At 35.0% G+C, this 23,091-nt stretch overlaps 1 protein-coding gene across 5 annotated transcripts in view; it reads right to left on the bottom strand.

Annotated features, from left to right (window-relative positions):
* The window catches only part of ARHGAP5 (Rho GTPase activating protein 5), a 73,877-nt gene that overhangs the window by 46,607 nt on the left and 4,179 nt on the right, over positions 1-23,091 (bottom strand). For 4 of the 5 annotated variants that reach the window (XM_018066217.1, XM_018066216.1, XM_018066215.1 and 1 more), the window contains exon 2: positions 10,455-14,342. In XM_018066217.1, the coding sequence (XP_017921706.1) occupies positions 10,455-14,174 (3,720 nt within the window). In that variant the 5' untranslated portion in view covers positions 14,175-14,342. Of the gene's footprint in view, positions 1-10,450; positions 14,343-23,091 lie in introns of all 5 variants that reach the window. The other variant, XR_001919872.1, reaches the window with a different exon arrangement.

Raw genomic sequence — 23,091 nt, 5'->3', positions numbered from 1 at the left:
TTGATTATCTCTAAAATGACATCTTCCTATAAAGCATTTCCACATATATTATCTACTGGCAGGCATTTTATTAATGCCATTAACAACTTTATTACAAAAAAAATAAATCTGGAGTCACATCATCAACTCAATGGACATGAATCTGAGCAAACTCCAGGAGATAGTGAAGGATGAGGAAGCTGAACACAACTCAGCGACTGAACACCACCACCAGGAGAGGGACCTAGCAAAATCTATTCCAGTAAAGGATGAGTAGATTTCTTCCCAGCTTCCCTAAATATTTATTTTCAAGTGTATTAAAAGGAAAATAAGTTTTATATTATAACCAGCATTTTATTCTTAAAACCACTACTCCCTTTGCTTTTCATATCATCTGTTATGTTCTTTCTGGTACTCTAGTGATTTGCCAATCCAACAATCAGAACATCAGTAAAAAATGAAGAAAAATTCAGGTGTGTTCTCTTACATCAACAAAGGTTCTAGAGTCCAGTTTTAGTAACTACATAAGAAACCTTTAAAATTCCACTAAAGTTTTGCAAATGTGCATTTTTCCTTTTTCCCAAACCCTTCCTTAGATTTTCAAAGTCTAAGAACAATTTCCAGAAAGCTCAAAACAATTACACATGCATATGCAAAATGTACCTTTTATTTGGACAAAGTTACTGTCTCAAGACCACTTTTGTCATACCCTTGATATTTTGTTCTAAGAACTACAAACATCAGAAATTACTACTTTTAAAAAGCAGCTGTCCTTCCCCTGAGACGTCTCTTTACATAGTCACAGATTAAGTCCTATTGATGGCTCTTTCAACACACCGACTATGATGATAAGAAAAAGTTAAGAGCTAAAAATAATAAAACGATACCTACTGTAGAAATAACTCTTCTAGGGCTGAGCGGGACAATTTGCAGTACATAAAACTTTGGAGCACATAAAATTGATAACCCTTTAGACTCATAAGTCTTGGGAGAGTAACAACTGCCTACTGATATAAAATTATAGTAAGAACACACATGCTGTGTAATAGGAGTTAAGTGCCTCCTTTTTTATCTTTTAAATTAATTTCTTTATTTTAATTGGAGACTAATTACAATATTGTGGTGGTTTTACCATACATCAACAGTAATCAAGCCATGGGTGTACATGTGTCCCCCCATCCTGAATCTCCCCCACCCCATCCCTCTGGGTTGTCCCAGAGCACCAGCTTTGAGTGCCCTGCTTCATGCATCGGACTTGCACTGGTCATCTGTTTCACAAATGGTAATATACATGTTTCAGTGCTATTCTCTCAAATCATCCCACCCTCACCTTCTCTCTCAGAGTTCAAAAGTCTGTTCTTTACATCTACATCTCTTTTGCTGTCTTGCATATAGAGTCATCGTTATCATCTTTCTAAATTTCATATATATGTTCATATACTGTATTAGTGTTATTCTTTTTTACTTACTTCACTTGATATAATAGGCTCCAGTTTTATTAACTAAACATATTCTAAAAATTATAATGCTATAGAACTAAGAGTAATTTCAATAATTTGTGCTATGCCAGGTTTTGCTAAACATTCAACATACTACTATGAAAGCTAAGAAAAAAACACAAAGTTTGAATAGAAACACACTGAAGACATTAACATTTGCTCTTAAATTAGTAAAAAACAAGCATACCACTGACAGAATCATTTAAAATAAGTCTTATTAGAGCATGTCAATCAAAATATACTTTAAACACTAACCATTCTGAATTACATTTCATTCTGAATTTGAAGAGTAATAGATCTTGGTCAAACCCACAGCAAAAACCAAATCCAAAGAAACAGCAAACAGTAAAATACGGGCAGAAATAATACTCATATATTCACACTTATGTCATACCATTAATTGATGTCACCAGCACCAGAAATGCTACTAAAGAAACCAATTTTAACTTCATGAGAAATTTCTGAAACACTTTAGAACTAATCAATCAGAGCAGAACATATTTAGCCAATTAGCCAGTATGAAAGCAATAGAAGCTTTTACTAAAGACACCTAAGTAAATGCTTTCCAAATGAGAGATACCAGAAGTTTTACTAACCTTGATGAATTATATAAAAAATGCTTAATATTCAACAAAACCAAATTTACTAGACTGAATTCTTAAGAGCAGAGCCCACGACCAAGTCATAACTTTGGACAGCGTTCCTCTGTCATAGCAAGCATTCAGTAAGAGGCTTACTGGATAAAAAAACAATTTCCTTGAGTCAAATAAATGCAATTATTAAAATATATATATAAATGGTTGTTTTACTACCACTACAAAAAAAAGTCATATACTCATACTGACTTCAATTGATCAGAGTACAACACATTGTGCGAGGACATGGAGATTAACTACGAACAAGATATAAATCCAGCCTGCAGCAGACATTGGTTTTCATCCCTTAGAAATTACCCTAATTTGGGGGAAGCCAACCTCACCCAGAGCTCTAAAGGCTCAGGTCAACATTCAGCAGCATAATTCTACTCTCCTGGCCAGACTTCACTGGTTAGGAATGGAGACAGGACCCAACTCATAGCAATGAAACTGGAAAAGATGTTGACTGAGGAATCTGGGAAACCAGCTTTCTCATTCTTCTGAGCACACTTCCTTTACAAAAGTGACCCTTATTCTCTCCCTTAAGGAAGTGTCTACAAGGTAATAACAGATACAATGGGCACCCTATATCAACTGCCCAGAAATATTTAATTAAAAAAAAAATAGGTAAAAAATAGAAAATCTGAAACTGTCAAGCACTTCAAGACTTGGTTAAATGACCCTGTTCATTAAACAGGTACAAACTACATTATTTGTATCTGACCTCTAAGAACTCCTCTTTCTATAGTAAGTTTTTCAAGCATCCAAGTTTCAGTTAGCCTTAAATATAATTCTTTCAGGACTCTAGTTTCTCTCAGATGTGAACACCAACAGTTACTTAAGCAACCGTCAGAAGATTACACTAAAAAAATGATACACATTAAAAAAAAAAATATGGAACTTACCCTATAACTTATACATTCTGATATAGACAAACAGCAGTTCAACACAGACATATTTTCACATATTTCATTACTTTTGTATCTGGGATGAACAATTTCTAGATCAAAAGAAAATTCTTGTTACCACTGTTTGGCTTGACAGTATTTTCAAACTGGGCATTTTACTTAATAAAGACTGAGGTTCTAGAAGTCAGGAGTCTAATAATTCTAAACTTAAGATTTACTATTCTAAAGGATCTACCATGGTAATAGCTTGGTATCAATTCACTACTTACTAATAATAAATTAACATCTTCTGACTCAATATATAGATAACCCTTCCTTTTTTTTTTTTTTTTTGAAGAAAACATACCTACTTTGGTATTCTTTCCTTAACAGGCTCTAAGCCCTAGTATAACAACTAAAGCAGCAGAATCTTCTAAGATACTGATAGAGGGGTTTTAGTAAGAAAACAGCAATGAAATAGAAAAAAATAATAATAATATGGATTGGAAGGAACATCTGAAAGTAAAATACCAGTTGGTAGTTACTAATGAAAATAAGTGAATGAAAAGATTCACAACCTGGGAACGACAGGAAAACAACTTTTAAAAAGGCTAAAAATGAAAAATCATTAGAATACCAGCTTATTCTAATGCACCACAAAATTCACCAAGTATTCTACTATTTACTATTTGAATCGAGAGGATAGCACCAAAATGGATACTGAAGAAAAGACAAGTACCTCACTTCACTGCATGCACGTGTGAAAAACTGGCAATTTTATCAATATAAATCAAAATTTCTCACTTAGTTCATTCTCTTAAGCACTGTTTTACAAGCGCTCGTAAGTTACAAAATCAATTTAATAGATCACAACCGGCACCTATTTTTTCACTATAATAGGCTAGAAAATCAAAATAACTTATAAAGTAGGTATTGTTTTAGAAAATTTCCTTTACACAGATATATATGTGTAATGGGCCATGATTTAAGAAAATAATCCTTACAAATCTTTCCAAATCAAGAAATATCTTGCAGCTCTTGTTCCCACAACTAATACTAAACTCCTTTTGGGGTACAGAACAAAAGATAATTAAGCATAAAGCCATCTCTGATTGGCAGAAATGACAATTAAAGCCCACATTAGGAGAATCAGGTCTTTGAGCCTCTTTTAAATGCCGCTAATACCCAAATGTTATGATTTTCCGGATGTCAAGGAACCTAAGAAAGTATTCCTAGACGATAGCTCCCATGCTGGAATCAAAGAACAAAGGTTAAGAGAATGAACTTTTCTCTTAGCGAGAAAATAAAAGAAAGAAAAGCGCATAAACTTAGGATCAGAAATCACAGAAATCACCTAAGTGCAAAACTTAGGAGTATTTAATTTAAAAATGAGTCAGGAAAGTAATCCAGCAAATGGGACAGAGGACTATTCTAAAATACAGATGGAGTATACTGGGATATTTCAGGCATGAAGCACATTATAATAGCATTCATTGAGCATTGCTACATGTCAAGCATTTGAAACACATAGTTCCAATTTCTATCACTATTCCAAGGAAAATATTGTAATTCTTAACTTACAGGTGAGGCCATCAGCTAAGAAAGGGTATGTGATCTATGTTTACTCTCCATACCTTTAAGGCTCATCTCTGCTACCTGGCCATTCAACGTTGGTAGCTCTTCAAGGCTGTGTTAGACAACTGTATTCACTCTCCCTATGTCATTTCATCTACTGCCATGTCTGCTTCACTGTCTCCTAAATATGTATCTCCAACTCAGACCTCTTCTCTGAAGATCTGCATATCTAAATGCCTACTTGACACCTCCACCTGAACTCTAACTTCTACCCCTCAACTCCAAACCTGGCAAATTTCCAATGCTCTATGTAAGGAACTTCCCTGGTGGCTCAGACAGTTAAGTGTCTGTCTAGGATGCGGGAGACCTGGGTTCAATCCCTGGGTCGGGAAGATCCCCTGGAGAAGGAAATGGCAATCCACGCCAGTACTACTGCCTGGAAAATCCCATGGACAGAGGAGCCTGGTAGGCTACAGTCCATGGGGTCGCAAGAGTCGGACACAACTGAGCGACTTCACTTCACTTCATGTAAGGAACAGCATTGTCACTGATTAAGCTGCACAAGCTAGAAACCAAGGTGGTATCTTTCCTCTCTCATTCATCGTCTTTACCCTTCCCTCATATATGCAATATATTCATCAAATCCACCCCATTCTATCTGTTGCCACCATTCTCCCTCCCGATTCCAACTATTCAAATCTTTCATCATGATTCACTTAGGCTACTGTAAATGCCTACTGGTCTTCCATATCACTCAACCCATACTACACACTGAAACCAAGTGATTCCAGATTCACTAACTCTGTTCATTTCAATTTACTCTTAGGCTCAATAACAAAAAGTCCATCAGTACTAAAAAGGTCCGAGTCCAGTCCCCACTCTCAAATCTCTCCTTGTACCATTCTCTCCCATAGATCAGGTATCAGCCAACTATGGCCTAGCGGACCAGTTTACACTGTTGCCTGTTTTTTGAAAATAGCCATACTCACTCATTTACGTATTGTCCATGGCTGCTTTTGCACTGCAACAGTAAAACTGAGCAGTTATGATATAGGATGTACTACACCTTCAAAGTCTCATATATTTATTATTTAGCTCTTTACAGAAAGTTTGTCAACAACTGTTTTCGATCACTGACTAGTCACAGTGACCTCCGTTAAGAACATGAACATGTTCTATTCATTCAGGATTAAATATTCTTCCATCCACCCAACCACTCCCTTAGTTAAGTTCTATTCATCAGATCTAAAAAATGACAAGTCTCAGGGAAGCCTTTTCTTACCCTGTAGACCAGTTTATCCTAATTCAGATTAGCCACATTTCAAGTGTTCAACAGCCTTAGGTGACTCGGAAGGACAGTTCTGAGTTAGAGGTCTGTATATTTGGGAGCTTTCTATTTTACTGGTCAATGTGACTGTCTCTATACCACACTGTGTTAAATACTAAAGTTCTACACAATTTGACAGAATAAGCACATATATCACCACTCCACCTCTGCCTTTCTTCTTCAGAAGTGTCCTAGCTGCTCAATATTTGTATTTACTATTTACTCTTCCATATTTGTATTCAAATCTGTGTAAAATTTCTTGAAAAATCTTTTGACACTTTGAGTGAAACAACACAATCTAGAGATGTAGAGCCTGAAGAACAATAACTTCTTTATGACAAGCCACATTCAGGGACAGGAAGGCAACAGCTCCCCGTTTATTTAGATACTTTTTAATGACTTAAAATAATGTTTTATGCTTTTCAACACAGAGGTTTGCACATTATGTTACAATTACTCCCAGGCACTAGATAATCTGCTATGCTTTTGTAAATGGTGTCTTCTCTAATTATTTTTTCTAGTTATTTATTGCTGATGTATAGAGATGCAACTGACTTGATTACTGATGATATATGGAACTAACTCTGCTCTTTTATTTATAATTTATCTGTGGATCCTATTTGGCTTTTACATAGGCCAATCATATCATTAGCCACTAATGAAAATTTTGTTTCTTTCCAATACTCATGCTTTTATTATTTTTTCCTTATCTTTTTGCTTTAACTAGGATCTCTGTATAATATTGATTGGAAGTGGTGATATTATAAACATTCTATCTTGTTTCTGGGTGAAAAGGGAATTCATTTCCTTCATGAGGATGTTATTTTAAGTGATTTCACTTGTTTGCGTATTTATAGATACCTACTCTCAAGTAAGCTCTCATCTGTTCATAATTTAGTAGCTTTCCACTAAATTAGTAGGAAGCTAATGAAATAAATTTTATCAAGTAGTTTCTATATATTGTTCAATTTTTTTGCATGCTTAAATACATCTAACAACCCCAACAAACTGTGGGTCAGTACCCTGTGTTCAAATACATGAATATACCTGCAATGAATTACATGGATTTTTTTAAAATAAGACGAACAATGATTACATGTAGCCTCACACACCAGTTCAAGTAGGATTTTCCCAAGAACAGGGTAAATCAGATCATGCTGCCAAATTTCTACAAAAATTTTTGATTTTCAGAGGTTATGGATTTCAAAGTTGAAGTTAACGGTCTGTGGACTTGCAGTTTAAAATTTTTGCATGTGCACTCATAAAACGGGACTATAATTTTCCTTTCTTATATTATCATTGACTGGCTCTGGGACTAAGAATAGATAACTTCACAGAGAATGAATGAATTCTCTTACTCTGTTTTCTGGATTTGTAGAACGTTGGAATGACCTGTTCCTTAAAAAGTCTCCTGTAGAATTACCTGGGCCTGGTATTTTTGTGCTAAGATGTAACTACTACTTCAACTTATTTAACAGTTACAGGATTATTCTAAGCTTTCTTGTCATGGACTTCAACTTTGCTTAACTTGCAAATTTATTGATCTAAATTGTTGACAGTATTTTCTACTATCTTATTAATCTGCTGCTGCTGCTAAGTCACTTCAGTTGTGTCTGACTCTGTGTGACCCCATAGACGGCAGCCCACCAGGCTCCCCCGTCCCTGGGATTCTCCAGGTAACAACACCGGAGTGGGTTGCCATTTCCTTCTCCAATGCATGAAAGTGAAAAGTGAAAGTGAAGTCACTCAGTCGTGCCCAACTCTTAGCGACCCCATGGACTACAGCCCACCAGGCTCCTCCATCTATGGGAGTTTCCAGGCAAGAGTACTAGAGTGGGGTACCATTGCTTGCTCCACTTATTAATCTGATCTATCTGTAATTATATTCCCCTTTTCACTCTCAGGGTTTACATCTTCTCTTTTTACCTGATCTTGCCAGATTTTTGTCTGTATTTCTAGTCTTTTCATATAATAAAACTTTTTAGTTTTGTTGATTTCTCATTTGGTCTCTGTACTCATCACTTCAAAACTGAATATGTACATCAGCCTCCTAGCTAGACTACCTGATGTCAATTTCCTCCTATCTGGAATCTCAAGTACAAAACAATTTTCTTACTGCTTAGGCCCTGCTTAACTAACTGCTTCTGGATTTGAACTAGCTCTTCAGTTTAGCAGACTCATAAGTTTCAGTTCAGTTGCTCAGTTGTATCCAACTCTTTGTGACCCCGAGGACTGCAGCACACCAGGCCTCCCTGTCCATCACCAACTCCCTATAAAGGCAATGATATTGCACAATACCTTCAACTGGGACAGTTTCCTATTGTATCTTAACTTGCCTAGACACAATCTTACACCTCTGTACAAATGACTTCCCCCTCTTAAAGTATCTTTTCTTCTTCCTAAAAACCAATCAAAATACTCAAAACTGGTGATTTACCTTTTTCATGAAGTTTTGTGACCCTAACTCTATACCCCTATGGTGATCTTTCATCTTGTGTTCACTTAATATATGTATCTGACAGTATTATCACAAAATAATGTATATACTTCTTTATTTAATCAATTTACCACATGCCAAGCACTATTTCAGAGCAGGCAATGGCACCCCACTCTAGTACTCTTGCCTGGAAAATCCCATGGACCGAGAAGCCTGGTAGGCTGCAGTTCATGAGGTCGCGAAGAGTCGGACACAACTGAGTGACTTCCCTTTCACTTTTTACTTTCATGCACTGGAGAAGGAAATGGCAACCCATTCCAGTGTTCCTGCCTGGAGCCTGGTGGGCTGCCGTCTATGGGGTCACACAGAGTCGGACACGACTGAAGTGACTTAGCAACAGCAAGCACTATTTTAAATAACTATGAACGTATTTCTCATAGGGAAATATGTTTACTTCCATCTTCCTTGAAAGGAGTATACAGAAGTTACACAGCTAGTAAGCTGATTCAAATCCTAGCAGTCTGGCTTTAGATCATATGCTCTTAACTATTACACTATGCTTCCCTACAGTGCTCTAGTATTACTCTTCTACCACTGTTCCAGAAACAGGGTACTGTCTTTCAAACTAACATTTAAGCTTTTTTAGGGATGCGCATCTTCAATTCTTTTATATCCTTCAACAGCTTTTTGTACAGACTTAAGCATTCAGCAGGTTTTTAGTGAATGCTCACTAAACTGAAACAGAAGACAACTTACTCAAGTCCAGCTTACACAATGAAAATAATTTCCAGGCAAACAAAAGCTGCACTAAAATGCTCCAGCTTTTCTGTAATGCTTAAAGGAAAAATACCATGGATAAGTATGATATAAATAGTTAGCCCTGGAGACATCCAAGGCACTTCACTGTACACATATAATACAAAGCCCTAAAGTATAACTGCAGCATGAAACTATATAAAGCTGCACTGTAACCTATGTTTATCTTTTTAAGAACAGAGGTTCAAACATTTAAGTGACATTTATGTTTAAGGTTAAACACTGAAGGATTAAAAAATCACTTATAGATCTAAAAGCTTCCAAAATAGCAGGTTTTCCAATTCTCTTTAAGTTCAAGTATCGTAACACAATGAATCTAAAATTTAAAGCAATGTTATATAGGCATGTCTTGGAGATAATACAGGTTGAGTTCCAGACCACTGCCTAAAAACAGATATCACAATAAAGTGAATCACACAAATTCTCTGGTTTCCCAGTGCATGTAAAAATTACATGTACACTATATGGCAGTCTATTAAGTGTACAACAGTATTATGCCTAAAAAAAAACAATGTATGTACATCAATTTTAAAATGTAGCTAAAATGTGTTAATCATTATTTGAGCCTTCAGTGAGTTGTAATCTTTTTGCAATAGTAACATCAAAAATCACTGACCACTGTAACAAATATTATAATAATTTTAACATTTAGAATATTTTGAGAATTACCAAAATGTAACACAAAAGCAAGTAAGAAGTAAGAAAATGCTACTGGAAAAATGGTGCTATGAAGCCTTGATCATTGCAGGGTTGTCACAAACCTTCAATTTGTAAAAAATGCAGTATTTGGGAAGCGCAAAAAGCAAAGCGCAAGAAAACAATATATCAAATATGCCAATATATCAAATTGATATATTTATGTCAACAAATCAAGCTGCAAAACTGCTAAGTCAAAAGGGAAAAACAGACAAATAGGATGCTTACAAACAGAGAAAATGAACAAAAGCATTTTATATCTAAGTTTCTGTAGACAGAACCTACATATTCACCTAGAATTTTTATGTTGAAGAATACAAAATCAAACTCCCACCCCAAATAAGCTTTTTGCTGTTCGGTTGCCCAGTCATGTCTGACTCTGCGAAATAAATAAGTTAAAGCACAAGTAAATAAAATGAAGTAACAAAAAATAATCAATCCTCACAAAATATTCAGAAAATTAAAAAGAGCTGCCAATTACACTTATTAAAAAACAACAGCCTAACTTCTCACTGACGTCAAATCCATTATCTTAAAAAAATAATTTTTTAAAAGTCAAAACAAACATCTTTAGAAACATTACGAACCATAAATTAAACTTACTTTTTTGTCTTCTTTCACTTTGTGGGTTTTCTTCTTCATTTTCTTATCATCTAACTCTTGATCTGAAGTGATTGCAGGATTATCGATGCCACCTTTCCAAGTTTCAACAGGAGAAAGAAGTGGATCTTCCTCACTTCCACGATGTCTTCCTTTTCTTTTCGTTTTAGAAGTAGTGAAAGCCTCATCATCACTTGCATCTGAATGTGTTCTTCTGTAGTATGACTTGGCTTTACTAAACAGGGTTTTAGATTTATATTTGTATTTTGAAGGCCTCCGTTCTCCATGACTTTTCGAGGTTCTATCAGAAAACCCATTTTCTTCATCTCCTTGGGTGTTATTTACAAATGAGTTTCTAATTTTAATAACACGATTCTGACTGTCGTCTGGGACAACGTATATCTCATCAGAATAGCCCTTCTGTTTGAAAATTGTGTCCATGGGTTCTGAATAGTTATCTGAAGGATCCATATCTTCGGGATGTGCCAAAGGCACCCGAGAAGTCTGTTTTCTTGGATTTTTACCAATACCAGCTTCAATTGTTTTTAAAAGGTTTGGATCCAATTTCTTCACGTTTGTCTTCGGTGCAACTGGTTTAGGTTTAATAGGTGGAGGCACTTTATGGTTGCGTTCATGGTCATGACAATTCGGGGTGCTGTGAATAGGGTATTCATTTCCTTCCAAATCTAATCTATATCTGGATCGGTCACTAGGTGTTGGAAGCAGCTGTACATCATCCCCAATTGGACTATAAGGAGGTGGTGCTTCTGTATCATCATCTGAATCAGGGTAGTTGTTGTAGGGAAAACAGTCTCTGGGAGATGGCAGGAAAACATCTTCACTCTGATGGGTTGATTCCCTTGTACTATCAGATAAATAGGAATTTTCTATCATATTTTTTTTCTCTAGAACATCACTGAAAAACAGTGTAAAGACCTCAGTTTGCCGATGATACTGAGATAAAGAATACAATGCTGTAAATTTAGCAGAGATCTCAGTTGCAATGTGTTCTCCTTCAGTCATTAACTCCTTGATGGCCTCATTTTCAAAAAAGTCTGCTTGGCTATCAGTAACTGCCACCAGTTGTACAGGGATGGTGTCCTGAACCTCTGACAGAAATGCTCGAAGCATTCCCATTGATGCTTTCCGTTTGGCAGAATACACTAGTATATAACCATGAACCAGTTCATCTTTCCTTACTCCAATTGAGGAATGGTATGATAATATTGTGATCTGTATTCGCCTCCTTTTTTCACCAATGATTTTATCAAGCATTAGGGAATTATTCTGTCCAGCTTGGGCAGCACTACAAGAATGAGAATCAAGGAAGGGTGAAAGAATAAGATCCACACTAAATGGATCACCACACATGGCACACATGACAATTCTCAAGTCAGCTTCTGATACATCCTTATTGGTGGGAACTGGGCTCACCACATCTAAATTATGTTTAACAGATTCTAATACTCCTCTTAGAGCTTGCTTTATTTGGGTTTCATTAAATTTACGAGGATATGTACCACCAGGTACATCTACAAAAGGACATTGTAACTTGTTTGCCAACTGTTGCCCTTGATGCCTGAGAATTGGTAGATTCTTACTAATAGAATCTCTCTGATTAGCCAGAATTAATGTAAATGGAAGGTTGGCCATATACTTATCTTTTCTGATCTGAGAAGCTTCAGTTCTTATTTTTCCAATAAATTCCCCAATAAAATTCAGTGACTCAATGGAATTAAATACACAAAAGCACCCATGTGGTTTAAAGGCAGCAGTCCACAACTGACTTAAAAAGTAAGGCGACTTGGCATCAACAGGCCGAAGATCAAGTTCATAAATTTTTCCATCTAAGGCATACTCATCGTCAGTGGATTGTGTCCTTATCTCATTTGCTAGCTCTTGGGCAAGGCCATCTTTCCCTAAAATGAAAAGGTTAACTTTATCTATATTGGTGCTATCATGATACAACCGTAAGCGACCATGATCCAACTGCAAAAGACTACTGGCAAGTAACTGCTCTACTTTAATGTCTGTACAGTTTTGGCCACTAAGACACGTTTCTTTAGTGGGATGATAAACAAATCCTATATGCTTAAGTAGAAGAGACTCCCTATCCGGTGCAAGTTTCTGTAAAGCTTTATATCTAGGTTCTTCACTCAAAACTGTATGAATTTCACTCATTTTATCTGAACTAGGTGTTGCATTAAGATCTAAATCATAAAAAAGTTCAGAATGTTCAAAAAGCATTTCCTGAAACTCTTCTTTGGCTTTTTCAACTATTTCTCGCTGATGCCTACCATACACCTCTTTGCTATCAGCCTCAGTGATGTATTTGAAGGCTTCATCCTCCATTACAAAGCACATAACTTCCTCCCATGGTTGCCCAGGTGAAATAAACTGAATTTTTTCCAAAGTCTTCTTGAATTTTTCCTTCATTTCTACCCTCCTCTTCTCTGATATTAGATGCTGTACATGGTTCTGATAGACTTTTTCAGCTTCTAAAGTGCTCAGGAGGTCAAATGGGATCCGTCTATCATTAATTTTGTCGATATGGTCAGTTTCATCCCAAGGTGTTTTTTCTAGCACCACAAAACATAACTGAAAATCTGCTCTCTTTTCCATTAACTTCAAAGCTTCTGACCAATTCAAATGTTCAATCTCTTCCAGATTTGGCAAAAGAGTGTTAAAAGCTCTCGGTAAAGTATTTATATATTCTTCTCTCCTTTTTCTTATATGTTCCTGTTTAAGCTGTTCTATGTGTTTTGAGAATGTATTTCTAGCCTTTCTTGTTCCCTCTAAGTTGATGTATTCTTCATAATCAGGATGATTTTTCAATTTGTTACTAACAGTTTTCCAAGTTGCATGATAATCTCTCACAGTCTGTACAAGTTTCTCAAACTTATCTGTTGCTGTGACAACAAGTTGTCTCTGTGTTTTATAAGCATCCAGATAGGGAATAATTTTAGGCTTGCCACGAGTTTTATCCAACATTTGTACCAGTGCAGTGAAACATGTCTCAATGTTGACATTAAATCGTGCTGATGTTTCCACTACAAGAAGGTTCTTTTTGTTTGAAGCAAATGCCTGAACTTCTCTAAGATAATGATCCACACATTCATCACATTTAGTTGCTGCTATTATTACAGGTTTTTTTGATTTTGATAGCTGGACAAAAAGGTTATTCACAAATTTAAGTTGATCATCAAACTTCCTATTGCATCCCTGACTTACGTCAATGCACAATAAAAATCCATCTACATTGAGCTTCCCTTCAGGCATTTGCTTCTGTTCGAAGTCTTGCTCCAAGCCTAGTTGATCAGTGCAAATGTACATTAGTTTTTCTGCTGACTGCAATTTAGAGGCAGCTGCACGCTTTATATATGGTTGCAAATTCGTACTCCGATGAGGCAAGAAAGTCTGGTCATCAATGAACTCAGTTTGTTCGATGACATGAATTTTGCACTCTACTCCATCTTCACCACTTTGCGTTATGTCACCCCAGTACAAAAAATGATCATTGTTTACTACTCGTCCTCCGAAGTCAATGGTGCTAAGCACAGAAGTATGTTCTGGATAATATTCATCAGCTTTTGAGCGTACAAATCTATTGCACAAACAAGACTTTCCAACTCCACAGTTACCTTTGTCTTTTTCAGTCCCAGAGAGTCCAACTACACTGATGGTATAGGACGGGGGGCGAGGCTCTTTGTTTTTTGCCATCATAACTCTCTTGTCATGTCTCTACATTCATAAAGATAACCAGATATACTTCTCATTTTGAAAATAAAATCATCTCAAAATACAGATCCCACATTTCAGAACTACATTTGGTTCTTTGTATTTCCCTCATTTCTGTGCAGAAAGGTCTTCAAGATCATATGGATCATCTTCCTAGAAAGAGAAAAAGAACAAATCTTAGTCATGAATTATACATGCTGAACTATATACACACTAAAGATGTTCATAATAAAGCACCAGACATGTTAATGATGTCACAGTATTTTAAGAAATCACCAAAGACAGTTTATGATTTACTGTTAAAAGTGCAAGATGACCTCAAAATTTAAGGCAAATCTAACAACTAAAAAAACTAAATACAAATTTTAATGTGATCTTACAAACTTTAAAATGAAACTCTATTACCCAAATATGCATTTTGTTTCTAGTTCTTCCCTTCCCTCAATTTTCCTGTCTTCTCTGTCTGGAGGCTATGTTTGATAATAACTAAAACAAACTAGTTGCCTTAACAACTCTCCACAACTTAAAAAACTATCTGCTTTCTATTACATGGTTCCTCAAACCTTATTCCCTAAAATGGAATTTCATGTGAATTTAGCAAGATCTTAGAATTTTTAAAAGTCTTATGCAATCTATCAAATATTATATAAAAAACCAATTAAATGTATTCATATACATAAACAAGAAAATGGAAAAAAATGAACAGTTAATACAAATCATTACAGTGATTAACTGGATCAACACTTCTCAAACTAAGGACCAATTTTTATTTCATATACGCAAGTCAATTTTTAAAAACACAATGAAATTTTTAATCTGAATGAAATCTTTTAAAAAATGTAGGTCCCAACTTATTAGATTCAAGACACAAAAAAATTACTGCCAAACTGTTTCTAAATGTTCTTGATTCCTGCATTTATTTCCTCTCAGAGTATTTACAAAGAGCTCACAGATCATATTTTGAGTAGCACAAAGCTCAAGAGTTTAAAGATTATATATCTGAGACAATCTTTTAGAATTATTTGATATAAAAACAACAACAAATAACCTATAAGACTTGCATGCAATTTAATTCAGGTTATCTGTGTGGAAACAATGAATTAGTCTCTTATAATGGTTTTATTTGGAGACTCTTCACATTCTTTTGATGTTTAATTAAAAGCAATACATAATTTCTACCATACCAAATTTCACAAGGAAAATATCCAGTCATGTACATCAACATATTTGAAAAATATCTTCAATCCAGACAAAATAAAGATCATAAAGACCGTGAGGGAAAAAAAAAATAAAAGGTCAGAAAATAACCACTGTTTGCCCCAAATATGTGGTTTCTCCACTACCCTCAAAATTGCAAGTAAATATCTATTAAGATTATAGTCCACATCTGCTATACTAATGGTAAAAAGAAATTATTCTTGCAATTTAAAATTCTGACTAATATTTCTAATACAATAATATTTTAAAATAAAATCTCAAGATTTATTCTTGTATTCTCTAAGTTTATCCTAGCAACCTCAATGAAATACTAATTTTAAATGTATCAGCCACCAAACACTCAAGCAAAATATTAGGTTCACTTTTGTAATATAATATTGAAGCACCAAAATCAGTAGTAGAAAATCATGAATAAATGGAAATGACTTCAAATTAAATTCCTAACATTTATGAGTTTACAACAACAGTAAAACCCTAAATCTTTTGAGACATGGTTCCCCCATGTATAAAATGGAGCTGCCTATCTAAACAGATTTAAGAACTAAGTTTTTCTTTGTTAATGTTAAATGCAAAGAAAAAATGCTTAATAAATATTAAGTTCTGTTTTTAAGATTTGATTGTTGGAATCAAGGAAGCTGTTGAAGATTTATAAAAAAAAAAAATGACGTGTTCAGGCTGGTGATTTACCAGTATTTATCTGAGAGCAGTACATACAATAACTAGCAGTGTAAGAAATTAGGGCAGTCCCACTCAATCCTATTAACTCTCTTTTATCAAGTAAAAAAAATTTTAAAACAATGTGATCAAACTGAATATTTGCACTGAGCATCAAGTTTAACATTCTTTACTTAAACTACAGAAAATAACAACTGGGCTACTTAATGGATATTTACTGAAAAGAAAACACTGAACTAACTGGATAAAAAAGTTGTAAAGAGCAATAAAAAGGGAAATTAGTTTCTGAAAATAGCATAGTGATTCCATAACAAATAGTTAAAAAAAAAACCTGCAAACAGCAGAATACAAAGTCTATCTTTCTTTCTTACTAGACAGGTGAAAAATTGCAGACGATATCCTTTTAAATGTACACCAAAAGAAAACATAACCAGCGATTACTTTGGGGAATTTTTACATTGAATTCTACAAACACCAGAACTACGCAGAGCTCTTGATTAACTCTGGTGGACAAACATCTATTCTGAAAATTAAGAGCAATTCAAAGCAGTGAAAGACTGTTCCCTGCTTTCCAGTTTAAAACTGCAAACACAAAATTTTCAATAGAGAAGTAACAGTATGTTATATGGACCTGAGTATTGTGGAAAATTTTCAACTACAAATCTAATCCTTATCATAATGGTTATATCTTGGTTAATATTTTTTACAAATACTTATCCAAACACATTAAAAGAATCATTCACGCTCTCCTAAAGCATAAACCTCAGAAGACTGAGATACTTTTCTATCTAAAGTTATCCAGCATAAAAGTCAAAATAAAAACACTACCACAAAATGAATTTTTAAAGTTTCAGAAAGAAAAAGCCCTTAAACGTAAGGTGAATGGAAGCATGAAGTCATCATCCTTTTATCAATCACTGAAAACTAGGCTTTTTATTTAATTGAGAAGTAAAACTCTATTGTATTGACAAATTTTCAGTACTAAGGCTTTGACACAAACTAATTAGTGGCAGTCTCTGACTTACAAATATTAAAGTTCAAATTAAAAACAAGGTAGCTTTGTGTGACATGTCTGGTTTAGAGACCAAATTCACAGTAAACTACCACTAAGACACAGTGAAGAACATCCATGTTCCTTCTACTAACAATGTTCTCAGACAGGCTACCTGCTGGCCTTTTGAAGTCAGATCCAGAGTTTTTGTCATGAGTCACCATACAGTGATTATCTGGTGAGAAAATTCATTTATCTAGAGGTAGGAAAGAATGCTGGACAAATAAATAGTTGCTATCTCCAACTTTTCACCAGAGCAGTGCCTTCTTTACCTGACTTACAGGTTTACTTAACTCAGAAGCTTTAGTTTAAAAGTATTTTCAGATTTTAAAAAAGTTTGAGAAACCCTAAACTAGAAAACTACTGTCATCTTGTCCTCGAAAAGATTTTGTCATTTGAGTGAGTATGGTATAACTACCTCAAGGAAGAAAGCTATACTTTCTGTACAAGTTTATAAGGAAATTTACTTTCAGACACTTGGATAGTTTATGTAATTAATCTACTGGCCCTCACTATTCAAGTCAAAATTGCACTCCATTAACTAACCAAGGTAGTTTTTCTTCTGTACTGAGAAAAAAAGAATGCCTTTTTAAAATTTCCCACTAATAAGCTAATGGCCAATGTCTATAGGCAGGCTGTTAGATTCAATTTGAAAACCCCTTTCAAGTATTTTTAATGGTTAATCCTTGACTATGTCGATCTAGACATAGCTTTTCTATTTTTGACATAACTTAATCTTTGTAAAAAAATATATAGAAACCAAGATAAAAAGCAATAATGACCTACTCAAAGTTATAGGGCTGAATCTCTTGATGACCAACCTTTACCTTCTTAAGCATTGTCACTGTTGTTTACTAAGTCATGTCCAACTCTTTTGCAACCCCATGCACTGCAGCTTACCAGGCTCCTCTGTCCATGGGATTTCCCAGGCAATACTGCAGTGGGTTGCCATTTCCTTCCTTCTCCAGGAGATCTTCCTGACCAGGGATTCAACCATGTCTCTAGCACCGGCAGGCAGGTTCTTTACCACTGAGCCACTAGGGAAGCCCTTCTTAAGCATTAGTGCTACTTGTAATAACCTGCAATGTAATTTCTCCTCCTGCCTTTAAGATTATCCTATAAACTTTCAAGGAAATGTTTAGAATAAGTATCTGTACAGAAATTAATGACAATGTATAATCTTAAAGTTGGACAACTGTGCTGACATCAAGCTATCTCTACAACTAAGTTTTGAAATGTTTTAAGTCATTCAAACACAACACGATCCTTTTAATGGAGTTTTAATAACATGAGGTGGCTTTCTGCAAAAATAAAAAAATTCTATTTTAAAGTTCTATAAGGAATCTAGCCAACTGAAAGAGTCTTAGTAATTCTGGATTTAAACTAAATTTTGTAACTTTTCACAAACCTCTTGCACTCATGAATTAATAAAAAGTATATTTAAAAAAATATTTTACACTTCCAAGTTACTACATGCTGTCAGGAAATTCCAGCTGGCCTCATCTTCAAAACACATTCAGAAATCACTGCTTTTCACTACCTTTATTGCTGTAAGTCTGATCTCATTCCATTCTCATCTCTGGCTCTTCATTACTCCAAAGGCTTCTCAACTAATTTCTCTGCTTCCACTCCTGCTCCTCTTCCTCAGTCTGTTCACAGAGCAGCAAAACTATTTCTATTAGAACATACATTAGACCTTCCCTTTCTTGAGGTTAAAACTCTCCTGTGGCTCCAAAGAAAGTAAAAGTGAAGTTTTTTCAATGGCTTACTGCAAGATCTACCTTCTCTAACCATATCTTACTCTCTGACCTATTCCCATTTTATTCTCCTCATTCCTCATTCTATTCCAGTCATAGTGAAGAATCCTGAACAAGCTAAACATGTTCTTACTTTTGCCCTTACTTTCCCTATCAATCTCCAAATTCCCCTTTGCTTATCCTAATTTACAACTTTATTATCTGTCATTAACTCTATCCCTCTCCCCTCCCCATTCTAGGTTTAAAAAAGATGTACAAATGCACAAATCTGTTCATTCCATCATCATATTCCAAGAGCCCCAAATAGTCCTTCCCACATAGTAGCTATTCAATAAATGTATGAAGCCTAATAAATACTACAATCAAATGTTCTTAATTCCCTGGTTAAAAAAAAAAAAAAAGTAAAGCATGTTAGGCTTACTAAATAAGTGCTACAATTTATTAACCTAAAAGATATCATAAAGCTATTTATAGAGGAAATATACATATATTCAAGGTTCCAAAATTTTGTCAAAATTTAAGCTATCAGAATAAAAACTATGGTCTATAATAATGTACAGGTATACCTTGGAGATACTGCATGCTTGGTTGCAGACACCACAAAAAAGCAAATATACAATAAAGTGAGTCACACAAATTTTTTGGTTTCTCAATGCATATGAAAGTTTACACTATACTGTAGTTTATTAACTGTGCTTCCATTATGTCTGTATGTACATATCTTAATCAAAAAATAACACTGTTGGAAAAATGGCATCTATACACTTGGTCTACACAAGGTTGCCAAAAACTTTCAATGTGCAAACCCTCAGGATCTGCAAAGCACAATAAAACAAAGTATGCCTGTATTCAGTCAGAATAATCACCTAATTTTTATTTTTGACACTAACATTTTTTAAATCACAAACATTTACTACAGAAAAGTACATTTCAAAGGCCTAATTACACAGAAGCAGCTCTGTAATTACATTCTTTTTTTCTAATTAAAAAAATGTATTTATTTTTGGCTACGCTGAGTCTTTGATGCTTCACAGGTTTTTCTCTAGTCACAGAGAGTAGGGGCAATCCTCCAATTTTTGTGTGCAGGCTTCTTGTTACAGCGGCTTCCTTTGTTGCGGAGCACAGGCTCTAAGGCACACAAAGTTTCAGTAGTCACAGCTCCTGGGCTCTAGAACACAGGTTTAACAGTAGTGGCACCCGGGCTTAGCTGCTCTGCACCATGTGGGATCTTCCCAGACCAGGGAGGATTCTTTACCACTGAGTCACCAGGGAAGCCCTGCTCCATCTTTTTTTAGGTCAAATAAAGAAAATATCCCTTAAGTAAACAAATATTCAAGACAGAAGACAGATTCAAGCCCAAAGATGATCATATATTCCACAATCTTAGATAAACTTACCTAGAAAAGTTTTAGAGTAAAAATATCAACTGTATACTAAAAGATGAATGTGGCATAATATTGCCTATTTCATAATATACTTTTCTTAAGTATATCTCAATACAAACTTACACTATAAAAATTAGAAGAGGAAATGAGAAAGCCATTTTAACATATAAAAGAGTTAAGTAAACAACGTTAATGCCTACAGGAGAGTCAACCATATTCCGTATTTTCTTTAAGGTAAAAGCATACAACCTTAAGGTTGAAAGGAATGCTAAAGTCATATTCCCATAAATTAGCTTTCGTGGAAGCGTATCTTGGTAGGATCCAGGATAAAGCGTTAGGATGGAGATTTTTTATTTTTTAACCACATTCCCAGCACTCAGATCAGCACCTGACATACATGGAAGATCAAGTATTTGATGACTAAATGAATCAATCTTCAGACTCAGATCCTGGAAAATCTTGAAGTCACATTCAGAGTCACAATTAACAAAAATCACATACTATTTATTATGGATCCATAAGGTACAGCATTGCAGAATATTCTAATATAAAAAGTCCAGTTCTCCCTCCAAGACCTTTAGTCTGCTCATTAATAGAAATAATGGGTTTAAAAACATTAAGCCTGAAGGGTACTTCCAGAAGGGTCTCAGTATGCAGCAGTCTGGGATCTCTCCAAACTCTACTCACCAAAGGTAATTCTGCTTTTTACCCATTTTTATCTTTTGATATTTCAAGTATTTATTGTTTGAAAAAGTTTCACTGTAGAACATAATGGTGTAAACTATTCCCAAACAGATTTACTGCCAATCCTATTTTTAAGCCACACTTTCCTCTAACAACATGTCTCTGAGAATATGGTATCAAAGTTATTCTCAGCCCTTCCTAGTCCATTTCTTTACTCTGTGGTGAAAACAGAAGACTCATGGGTCACCTCATTTACATCAACCTATGTAAACAACCCATTAAATATATACTGTACTTAGCTACTATTTGCTTAGCTTTATGGCAGAAGTTTAGATAGGGTGGTCTGACTAAGCCAGGGAGCTATGAATATACTCCCTTCCAGGGTCCAAGTTCTTTTTTCTCACTTTGGAGAATGGAGACATGAGGGGAAGGGCATAATTTGCCATTCATTATTGTGATGCTACACAGAAGGGAAAACAAACTACAATTTTTTACTTCTGGGAACATTAAGTGGTCAAATAAAAATCTCAAAAAAGGGTATAGACTAAAAAGGAGGTATGGATTTTTAAAAAAAAGGCTGAAAATCACTGCCCACTCTTTAACAAGTACTACAGATGGGGAGACATAGGCAATGTGATACACTATAAGACTGATAAATGTAATGAGAACTCAAAGAAATGAAAGATCAGCACAAATTAGAATAGGTCAGGGCTTTGAAAACTTTTTCTGTGAAAGGTTAAACAATAAATACTACAAGCCACAGATAATATTTACACAAATGATCATTATAGACAATGAAATCAGAATTCCATGTAATTTTCACATATTACAAAACATTATTCAAAATTGTTTCCCCAACCATTTCAAAATGTAAAAAGCAATTAAACAAAAATAAGCAGCAGACTGGACTGTGCTCACAGACTATAGTCTGCAGACTCCTGCAATAGATTTAAGGATTTGAGTAAACTCTGAAAAAGACACTGGATTTGGATTTTAAAAAGTCCTTCCTGGTATGTGATTAGTGTGGAGTGGTTGAATACAGTTGCCATGTTAGAAAGTAGAAACTTACTTATTTCTGAAGGTATGTCTATGGAAGGTCTTCAAGGGCAAATAGGAGTTAGACCTTGTAGTGAGCAATAAGAAACCATTCTAAATTAGAAGTGAAATACAAAATTGGATTTGGAGGGGCACAGTGCCTAAGAGATGGGCAAACACTAGAGGCTTGAAAGCACCTGAACTACCACAGAACTGAAAAGAGCCATTCAAGACAAAGACTTTGGTGACTGGCTACTAGATAAAGGAAATAAAAGACAAATGAGTCAAGTTTCTTAAAGAAAAACTAATCAGTCTCAGCAACAGATGGTGCTAACACTTGAGTTTCAGGTGATAGTATTACCAACACAAGTGAAAACACAGAAATGAAATGAGGTAAAGTCAAGATTAGTAACATCAACTTCAAGATCACAAACTTGAGAAAATAATTTAAGAGACCATTTGATGTGACACCCTTTGTAACAAGCATTCCAAGAGTTATAAACTTAGACAGTAAAGTAGAAATATGGATCTTTGTCTCTTCTTCCCTTTAACAGTCAACCAAAACAAAAATAAAGAAGAAAATAAAGAGAGATATTATCTTGGTTCTAAAAAGGCAAGTATAAAAAGAAATATAAAATGCTGGATCCCAATACTGAACAGGAAGAAAATGAACAAACTGTATACCCTATTAGAAGGCAAAGACTCAGTTTTCCAAGGCTGTTTGACAATGCCAAATATAGTTAACAAAGATAGGAATGCAGAGATAATTTATTTCCCCATTATTCCTTCTATTAATCTTGTGTTAATATTTTCCCCCAAATCCTTCAATTTGCCTTACAATGTACAAACTGAGTTTGCACATTTTTACCTTATATTCCTCCCCCACCCCACCCCCAGCCCCGGTTAATTTATCCACACAAGGAGTTATGCTGTGGGTCCACAATGTCATTAACTTAATGTCTTTTTTTTCTCACTTATCCCAATCCTGCAACTTCAAAATGATATCTCCTTTATCTAAATTTCTTTACACCGATTTTTAAATCAATATGTACTACTTTGTATATGGCTCCTCTACTGTGTTAACTGGCATTTATTCC

The sequence above is a fragment of the Capra hircus genome, chromosome 21 (assembly GCF_001704415.2).
Source record: "Capra hircus breed San Clemente chromosome 21, ASM170441v1, whole genome shotgun sequence".
Lineage (NCBI taxonomy): Eukaryota > Metazoa > Chordata > Mammalia > Artiodactyla > Bovidae > Capra > Capra hircus.
The sequence above is the reverse complement of the archived record's forward strand: the minus strand, read 5'-3'. Positions and strand labels throughout refer to the sequence as shown.